We start from the raw sequence: 9,586 nt of genomic DNA, 5'->3' as shown, positions 1-9,586 counted from the left end.
GTGAAAAATGTAAGCTTCTAAATCACAGAATGGTTTGAGTTGAGATCATCTAGTTCCAACCCGCTTGCCATGGGCAGGGACATCTTCCATTGTACCAGGTTGGTCAAAGCCCCATCCAACCTGGCCTTGAACATTGTCAGGGACAGGACAACCACAACTTCCTTGGGCAGCCTATGCCAGTCTCTCATCACCCTCAGAGTAAAGAATATCTTCCTGATAATCTAATCTAAATCTACTCTCTTTAATGCCCCCTTGTCCTATTACTACTCACTATAAAAAGTCCCTCTCCAGCTTTCAAATCTTAGACCAAGTATCAATGATTTTAAGTTTCCAAAAGAAGGGAAAAGGTAGATTTTTCTTTTTTTGAAATCCAGATGAGCTTCTTGCTAGTGATGCACATAAGTAACTCCTAATCTTTAGCTGTGGAAATGCTTTAGGCTACTGTCGCACCTCGGTACAATTTTATTTGTTAGTCCACAGCTGTCCCTGTGTTCTGCTCTGAAGCGCTACTTTGTACATGTAGTAAGGACTCCAGATGTTATTCTGGCAAGAGGCAATTTTGTCCGCAATTCACAGACATTTTGTTTCTCCTCTTCTGCTTCCTAGAAACTAGTTTTGTAGTTCTCTGGTTCCCCAGTATGATGCATGGTTTTGGTGTTGCTGGCTCTAAAATAGAGCAGCCTTCCTAGTATCTAAGACTCAAACGCAAAATGTGACACTGGAGAACAAATACCATAAGGAAGGAATATCCGATCCACAAACTGCGCCAGCCTTCGGGGCAGTGAGGAATAGAAGCTTCTTGGCTATGGACAGCAATTGCCACAGCTGGGGCTTCGCAAACTGAGCACCGACTGATATATGGCTTGATTTCGTCTTCTGCCACAGGCATCATTGGAAGAGGTGCCGTAGTTGAGAGCCAGTAGGATTTATCGTTTCGACTTGCATAATAACAAATGTCCCCAGGGTTACAGTAGAGGAATGGCATAGTACTGAAACGAGCCAAACAGGAGCCGGCCAGCCCTGTTAAAAAGGGAAGAGAAAAAATAATAGAAATGATGGCAATCATTCACGCAGAGGACAATGCACGTTTTCAGTTTCCTGCTCTTTCCCAAGCATGTGTCAGTAAAACCCTGCAGTCCAGAATGTTTCGCTGGCTTCAGAGGTCCCCTTGAGCAATACTAATGACTTGCAGGAATTAGCTCAGGGGCACTCTATGCAGACATCCAGTTTTTATCTTCTCATTCTGGTGTTTCCTAAGCCTGTCTGCTGATATCCCAGCTCCCTCTAAGATCAATTTTTATTTTTTTGCTGTTATTTTCAGTTAGAGACATGGAATTGAGGCTGCTGCCAGCAACACCTGCACGTACCTAGGTCCTGGTTGTGTGCTTTCTCTTGTCCTTCAAAGTACAGTAGGCTGTATCCACTCCAGAGTTTGTTCATGCCAACCGGGCACATTGGCTCCTGATCAGACTGGCTGTGCTTCACCAGCAGATAGCCCATGCTAACACTGCGACCCGGCATGCCTGGCAGCCCGGGGCTACCGGGACGGCCTGGCTGACCTTAGAAGAGATGGGAAAAGAAAGAATACAGCTTAGTTTGTGCTCCCACAAATGCTCTGATATTCCGGCTAAGCTGCCGATGAATAAAACTTAATTGCATGATGACTCTTCTTATGGTAAGTTATTGTTAAAAGAACTGTGGTTGTAGGATTACAGCAGTTGCTTTTGAAGTAGATTGCTGCTGGATCAGGCTCCCTGGTTTCTAAGGGATGTATTTTGCTATCAGAGCCAGGAAAAGTCACATATAATACCCTGGATTTGAGCATACTTTCTACAATTCAGATGAGCCTATTTTTCCTTTAAAATGTTTTCTTAGTCCAAGATTAAACAATGGGTTTTGAATTGCTTGTGTTTGCTTCATGTGGTTACAACTATGCTCTGCAAATACCTTTTTCTCTGTGTACTTAGTTAATTAAGGTAGTAATTGTTCTGCTTTTTGATTGGCTAAGGTATTTCTGTTATAAATATGTTCCTTTAAACACCATTTACACAAATATCACCTACCCAACCATTTGTTTCCGTGAATGTAACTATTAGTAAAACACTAGGCTGAAATACTTAAAAGAAAATCAATATAAAAATACACAGATCAAAATCAATATAGAAACACAGATCAAAACAAACTCACTCACATGAGTGGACTGACATCTACATTTATCAAAACTTATTGTGAAAATATTGCTTTAAGATAACTCTGTTAAAAGTTAGTTATTTGTCCCCTGTGAAGAAGCTGCGAAGTCAGAAACTTTCTTTCTCCTCTCCTCCTCCCCATCCATTGAGGTAGAACTACAGAATGATTTATGGCAGTGACATGGGAAAGAGGAAAGAAGCGCTGTGCAGTATTTCTTACCTTCAAATCCTACTGGACCCTGAAACCCTGTTGCTCCTTGTTCACCTCTGGAGCCGGGAGGAGCTGGAATGCCACCCCTGCCCTGGAGTCCTGGCTCCCCAGGTGTGCCTCTGAAACCTTGCACCAACAATGGTTATAAGCACAGTGACTACACAGATATCAACATTGCTACTTGCTTTGTTAACACATACTCTACTTGTACATGTTTGGTCTTATCTGACATATTTACCAATTTACACTAAAGGCAAGATCCTATGGTTCTTGCTCAGGCAAGGAGCGCTGACTTCACTGGAAAAAGTTCCTGGGATCAAGACTACATGAGCAGCACAACCCTGATCTTTGACTCTTGCTACCACCATGCATGTCTGATGAAGCTAGTAGCAAGAAGTGCACTGTGTTGGATCCACACATCACTAATGCTACATTCCTGTGCTGACAGCATGCCCACAAGGATGTGCACATTTCCACCAAAGAAGTTCAATCTTGATTTAAATGAGATCCACATCTGGTGTTGCTTTGGCTACGTGGGTGTTGTCAAAGTTTCCTTGTGTTTTGCTTAAGTTCTAAATGCTAGGAGGAGGAGGAAAGCCAAGCCCTAGCTTTACAAGACCAAAATTTGACTCTCCTTTCTGACTTCCAGAATGTAAAGTAGAAGAGAGCCAAAGCAGTGCTCTGGTCACCTGACCTCACTAAGGGGAACTGATCTTTCACTCTGAGGGTGCAGTTCCTACCTGGATCGCCTGGTGGACCCTGAGGTCCCATATCTCCTGGGCTTCCTTGAGGTCCTATATTTCCACGGGGACCTGGTGAACCTTGCTCAGCAACCAGCCTTGGAGGAAGAGGGGACAGCCCAGGAGAGCCTGGAGGGCCCTGAAAGCCTGTGATTAGAAACAGGATGAGATAGATTGATTAAAAAAAACCCAGTATTTTCCTTAGCCTGCTTTCATCTACAGATATATATGCATATGTGAGCAAGGCACTGTGGTCAGCAACTCTTGGACAGCACACAGATAAGCAGAAGGAAACGAATGATGCCACTGCTCCCTCATGTATGTCACAGGAAGCTGGGAAGTTCCCCCCAGACAGCAGGCAGCTCTCTGAGGCACAGCACCATCTTTTGGTGGGCTTCAAGAGACACAAATAGATGATGGTACAGATGGAGTGAAGGATTTTAAAGGTATTTCTGAATATCCAGTGTGCCTACTCTGGAGGTTTAGTTTAGATCAGGAATTCTTCTGTTTTTTAACCCTGAAAGAGGCTGTGATTTTGGAGCTGGTCCCTCATACAAAATAAATTGATAAAGGCAAAAAGTTGACTACTCATGTTAAATTCAGGCATCTGCCCACTGGAATTTGCCAGGGGTCACACAGAGTCATGCAGGTTGTAGAAGACTCTGGAGGTCATCTAGCCCAACTTCCCACTCAAAGCAAGGCCAGTTAGGTCAGCTCTGTGGAGCTGCAAAATGAGTAGTTTAGAAAGGAGTCATGCATCTAATTGCACTTACCAGTCAGTCCTCTATCTCCCTTGGGTCCAATAGGTCCCAAATCACCTGGAAATCCTACTGGGCCCATAAAGCCGATGACACCTTGCTCACCCTTACGACCTTTAATGCAAAACAAAAGGTGGCATTACTGCCTTTCAACACCGATCAAGTGAGTGCAAAAGTCATGTTATTAAAGCTGCTGTAGCATAGGAGGATCCCCTGCCCCCCTGGCCAAGATCAGCATTTCCCATCCTTACCTTTTGGCCCAGGGTACCCAGGAACGCCAGGTCTCCCTGATAATCCAGGGTCACCTCTACTTCCTTTTGGGCCAATTTCTCCACTCACACCTGTTTGTCCACTTTCTCCTTTGCTTCCTGGCGAAGCCGGTATTCCAGGCTGTCCCTGTAGTCCTGGATAGCCTATTTAGAGCACAGATAGGTTGTAATCAGTTTATTCTTAAGACCTGGACACAGGGGAAAACAACAGTACTATCTAATTGTATCCCATCAGGTTTTATTTCCTTAATTTAAGTGGGGAAATGATGCTTAGCTCCCCAACAAACGTATTCAGCACTCCTGCTCTGAGGCTGGTATACTCATTGCTGTAGTGGCAGAGGAATTAGAGCATGAAGCTCCCACAAAGCACAGTCTCATCTCAATACGCAAGCAGAAGTGAGGTGCCTGCTGAGATGCATCCTTCAGTGAGCTCCTCCTTCCCCAGCAAGTGCCCCACTTCAATAGGTGCTTCCCTGCTTCATCCTAAATTCTCCAAGTAACTAGAGAAAAATCAAAGAGCAGTGAGTGCCTGACTCAGTGCCAGGTGGTAAAGTCAGCCAAGAACTTACTGTTCAGTGTATTTTAGTGCTTCAGTTGAACATCTGGATACAAATAACTACTTCATGCTGCCTTGGGAATTATGGGAACAGCTTCTTTTTCTAGAATTACGTATTGCCTGAAGCTAGACCTGGCAGGTTTCTCTTCAGTTACCTCTGCTGCTTAAGAAGACATTTGGACCTTGGTTCTGAAGAGAGAGGGGGATTTACTAAGTAGGCTTTTGAGTGGGGCATCTCTCATGCTGCCTCTTGAAGTCGGACCAAATGCAAGATGCATGTGGCAAAGTAAGAGCAAGCCATGCCTCACGATTTTGGCTGGGAGACGGTTCCTGTTCCCCTCTCCTGACTGCTTCTACTTTTAATTTTTAATCCAATGACTGCCTGGGGAGTGGGAATCAGTGTGCAGTGTAGGCCAAGTAACGTTCGTTTTCCATTTGGAAACCTAGGTATTCTGTTGGGTTTCGTCTGGTTTGCCTGTTGTAAACTTTTGCCAAGTTTACATAAAAATTTCCATGCATCATATTAAGATGGCATTAGGACATCTGCAGCTTCTGCTACAAGCTCTTCACAGTGGCACTACAGTTTGAAACAAATGTGCAGTCCAATAAGCTACAGGTATATCAGCCTTTAAATATAGAGAGACACAGAGTGGCTCTTTCATATGTGTGAGAGAGGCAGGCTCATAGCAGACCTCAGATTTTAAAGTAGTAAATTAGCATAATCCTTCTGAAAGTTGTTAAAAGCATTCTGGATGATTAAATCTGTTATTTGCATGAAAATCAAACCCTTCCATCAGGACAACCTGGAGAAACTGCCTTTTACTTTCACGAGGTCTGTCCCTATTATCTTATACACCATTAGTTCTGTCCAACAATTATTCATGCACTTTCGTGTTGCATTTAATAGGGCTATTTTATTGAATCAAGACAGAGATAACAATGAAACTGCTGTTGCTAATCCAGTACTTAATCTCCTATTGTTGTCTGAGGGCACAACCTTCTACATAATCTTTTATTCTTGTCTGAGGGGAACAAGGCATGAATTACCTGGCACTCCGTCTAGACCTGGGGAGCCTTTATCACCAGGATGTCCTGATATATTTGAAATCCCAGGAGGACCTGGAGGTCCTTCCTGCCCAGTTTTTCCTGAAAGGAAGAGAAGAAATAATCAGTACTACAAGGAAAATGCACAATTGCAATTATAAGGACTCACCTCAGACTAAGTATAAAGAATGGAATTTTCAAAATGGAAAACACCTGCACAGAACCCATTCTCTGGAATACAAACCTGGAACGCCTCTGTCTCCCTTCTGACCCGGAGGTCCTTGGCTGCCTTCCACTCTGCTCGGCTCTCCTGCTTCTCCTTTGTCACCCACCGTGCCTGGGAAACCTGCAGAGCCGTAGCCATCCGGACCTGTTGTGGAGTTGTTAAAAATTAAGAGGAAAGCTGAAATGTTTCTGCATGTAACAGCGTGTCAGCATGCTAACATACATGTACAGAGCATCTGGATTTACTAAATACGTGAGTCTGTAATGGCTCACTGAAAAAACAGCTCATAATAGGAAAAAAAAAGCCTTGAGGCTTTAACTTGATAAGAGGAAAAGAAATTATGATTTAAAGTTGAGTTCTAATCTATCTGCGTGGCAACACATAGGATATGAAGCTGTTTGCCAGAGCCCACAATACTGAAGCAAATTCCACCTTGGGCTTTGGAATACCATTAAGAAAGTCACATTGCAAAGATCTCAGTGACCAAACTTGCAGCCAACACAACATTATGTCTCTGAACAGGCAGAATAAGAGTCTCACTTACCTGGTGATCCTGGTAAGCCCTTAGTGCCCGGTAAACCATGCAGTCCACTGATTCCTCTTAAGCCAGGCAAGCCTGTTTTAAAATTGTGTTCATGATTATCTTGATAGTTTCTATGAGTCTGTATGTATTTCTAAGCAAAAATTTCAGATGTTTGAATAAATACTATTCTGTGTTAAAGTCTTGTGTATTATATGCAAATGAATTCATTACAATAAGCTTACTATGAAATACACCACACCATGGGTTTGTGATTAGCAGATTTTGCTAATATCCAAGTAATAAACAAGATTATCACTTTTTAAAATATCTTTGATCTGTCTGGTAGCATGCCATTAGCTCCAGTCTTGCTGCTATGAGTTTTTTAATAACCATTTAGTTTCCAAAAATCCTCAAACCAAGACTATTATGGCATAATTTTAGTCTCTAAATGTGATTATAGTGAAGCTCTCTTCAGGAGAAATTCACTCTCTGTAATTTAAAAAACCCCAAAACTCAACAAACCCCTAACAATATGCGTAATAGCTGCTGTTACAGGTAGAATTTATCCCATCTATTTGTACCTGTCAAAGTGTTAAGAATGACGTTAAAGCTAGACAGGTACCTCTAATCAATGGCCAGAGCTCTGGAGGACAATTCAACCTCACAATAAAAAGTGTCTCTCTCTCTCTTTTCACTGTCTATAAAGGCAGCCTTCCTAACTGTATTAGCTTAGATTTGATGAAGATTCAGGTAGATGAATCCTAGTAAAAGCAGGGCAATTTCTGGCTGTACTGTAGAAAAAAAAAATCTGCTTAACATATTAAGGAATTAGGTGGTAAACAATGGGATTCTATATCCTGTGATTCAAGCAGCTTCATCTTAAACTATCAATCACCTGCATTTTGATAGCAGAATTCTGTCTGAGCCATAAGTCATTTATCCTTAACATCAGATGTTGGATCAGTTCACAGTTTTTTATGATGATGTAGCATAAGTATATTGTTTGCTCTCTAATGCCACGTGATAATATTCTGATACTGTATATCACTGCTCTTGCTGCATTTCAAATATTTATTTGTTTTTTCCTCCCAGTTGTCATGAAAAATGAGTATGTTTCCTCAAAACTGCTCTCCTGGTTGAGGAAGGTCATCAGCAGTTAAAGTGAGCTCAGCAGACACCAGTCCTTCAGAAGCCATAAATCAGAAAGCAACCACATGGGTCTTCACTAATGCACATGGACTTTATGAGGAATAAATGTTTACTAGAGGGAAGTCTGCCACTCTGAACTGCAAAAAGCTCCCTTTCTTCTCCATCCCAAAGGAACAATAGCAAGTGCTCACACTGAAATGACTGAATAGCTGAAGCTGTATGAATACCTGCTTGTCCTGGTAAGCCAGGCCAGCCAGGAGTTCCCTTTTCACCTTGAAATCCAGGCGTCCCAGGGCTTCCTTGCTGCCCTGGGGGGCCGACCAGTCCGGGCAAACCTGTGTGACAATGATGTTATTGCTCATGAGTGCCCTTAAAGCCAGTCACCCAAAACCATAGACTTGTGCTACCTTAATTCTCCCAGGTAGCAAAAATAAGGCTTTCCCCTCCTAATGTCATTGTATGACACGGCACCGCTCATCCAAGTGGAAGAAAGCTGGAGTGTAAAGGTAGGAGAGGCAAGGTATAACAGAACAATTCATTACAAACTTCAGGTTTTTGACAACCTTTCTGACAACCTCAGAAATACAGTGGCCTTCTCCTATTGAAATGACAATTTTACTTCCATTACCAGTTCTGATAAGTAATTTCATTTATGTGCTCCTCAGTTGCCCCTTCTGCCACATCTGATTTGCCTTTCTGACCGGAAAGCTGTTCAGACAAGAACTGTTTCCCAGTGAGGTACCTACTGAAACTGCTTCAGTCTTGGCTGGAGTTTCTAACCCCTCTAATTATATGAGAAATGTGGAGCAACTGTTCTGAAAGAGCATTTTCATGATCCTCTTGCAATAAGACATGTTCTTAAGCCCCGAGTTTACGATCCAGCCAGAGCCAAACCTGACTTCAGTTCCCCCAGTACTCTTGCACAGTCAGCCAATGAGCCTGGTTCAAAGGCTCTGTAACTGGGTCCTAGGGAATATTGACTTCATTTTTGACAGAAAAGAGCATTAAAAAACCCTTTTCCTTGAAGTATTGAGGCAGCATTAGAATACACGAGTATGCCAGCAACACAACACTTTGGACACGATTGCTGTAAAAAGTAAAACTGGTATGAAGCAGAGGTTGGCTTTCGCAATTTCCTCTTAATAAGTTCTACCATGAGTTCCACATCCTTTTCACTGCTCTTTACCAACTTACAGAATGATCAACATATTAAAAAGAACAACGACTTTTTTCTTTCCCTTCTTAAACAGTTTCTTTCCCTTCTTAAACAGTTTTATTCTTTTGAGCTTTAAAAAGAATATTTTACCTTCTTGTCCCACAGTGCCAGGGAGACCCTGCGTGCCCTTGAGGCCTTCAATGCCAGGGAAGCCAGGATCACCGCCTTCACCTTTTTGTCCTGCGCCTCCTCTTGTGCCTGAAAAAGCATGAAACCAGTATGTTCTTTTAATAATCTCTGTACAACCCTTAAAGCTAACAAGTATAATGTGAAATTGGCTACTGAACAGGTCCTGATCTTGCCGCATAAAGACATTTTCTTAGTCAGGGTGCTTGTATAATCTGGGAGAATGAATAGTCACCTGCAGCATGCTGGCCAAACCATCTTTAAATTTGTTTTTAAAAGTACTCCCCAAATTATGTGGAATATGACACTGATGTTCAAGTGTGCTGCATGTGCAGGGAAATTTTGATACATGACCTAAACAACCCAATCCAAAATGGACCTGACTCTGCCATTCCATCATCCATAATCACTTCCTCTTCGTGAGCTGCCATGACAGCACAGGTTCAATAGCCACCAAAAGCCTCTGGTAAGCTCCCCCTCCTTTCCTCTGTGGACTTTAGTATGAAAAAAGCCATACACCCAGAGCAACTGTGAAATTAATACCTGTTAAGCCCGGCACACCAACTTCCCCTTTAAGGC

General features: G+C 42.6%; 1 protein-coding gene across 1 annotated transcript in view; it reads right to left on the bottom strand.

The window, feature by feature from the left end:
* COL4A2 (collagen, type IV, alpha 2) overlaps positions 1-9,586 on the bottom strand; it is a gene marked incomplete at its 5' end in the record, with an annotated part of 48,490 nt that overhangs the window by 3,186 nt on the left and 35,718 nt on the right. The window contains 12 exon segments of the mRNA XM_010016436.1: positions 734-1,020; positions 1,368-1,559; positions 2,410-2,526; positions 3,141-3,287; positions 3,914-4,012; positions 4,150-4,311; positions 5,771-5,863; positions 5,988-6,137; positions 6,538-6,609; positions 7,893-8,000; positions 8,972-9,079; positions 9,551-9,586. The exon segment at positions 9,551-9,586 is cut by the window's right edge and continues 28 nt beyond it. Of these exon segments, the coding sequence (XP_010014738.1) occupies positions 734-1,020; positions 1,368-1,559; positions 2,410-2,526; positions 3,141-3,287; positions 3,914-4,012; positions 4,150-4,311; positions 5,771-5,863; positions 5,988-6,137; positions 6,538-6,609; positions 7,893-8,000; positions 8,972-9,079; positions 9,551-9,586 (1,571 nt within the window).

This window comes from Nestor notabilis, unplaced genomic scaffold (genome assembly GCF_000696875.1).
Source record: "Nestor notabilis isolate BGI_N333 unplaced genomic scaffold, ASM69687v1 scaffold14676, whole genome shotgun sequence".
In the NCBI taxonomy this organism is placed as follows: domain Eukaryota; kingdom Metazoa; phylum Chordata; class Aves; order Psittaciformes; family Psittacidae; genus Nestor; species Nestor notabilis.
This window is presented reverse-complemented; position numbering and strand designations above follow the sequence as displayed.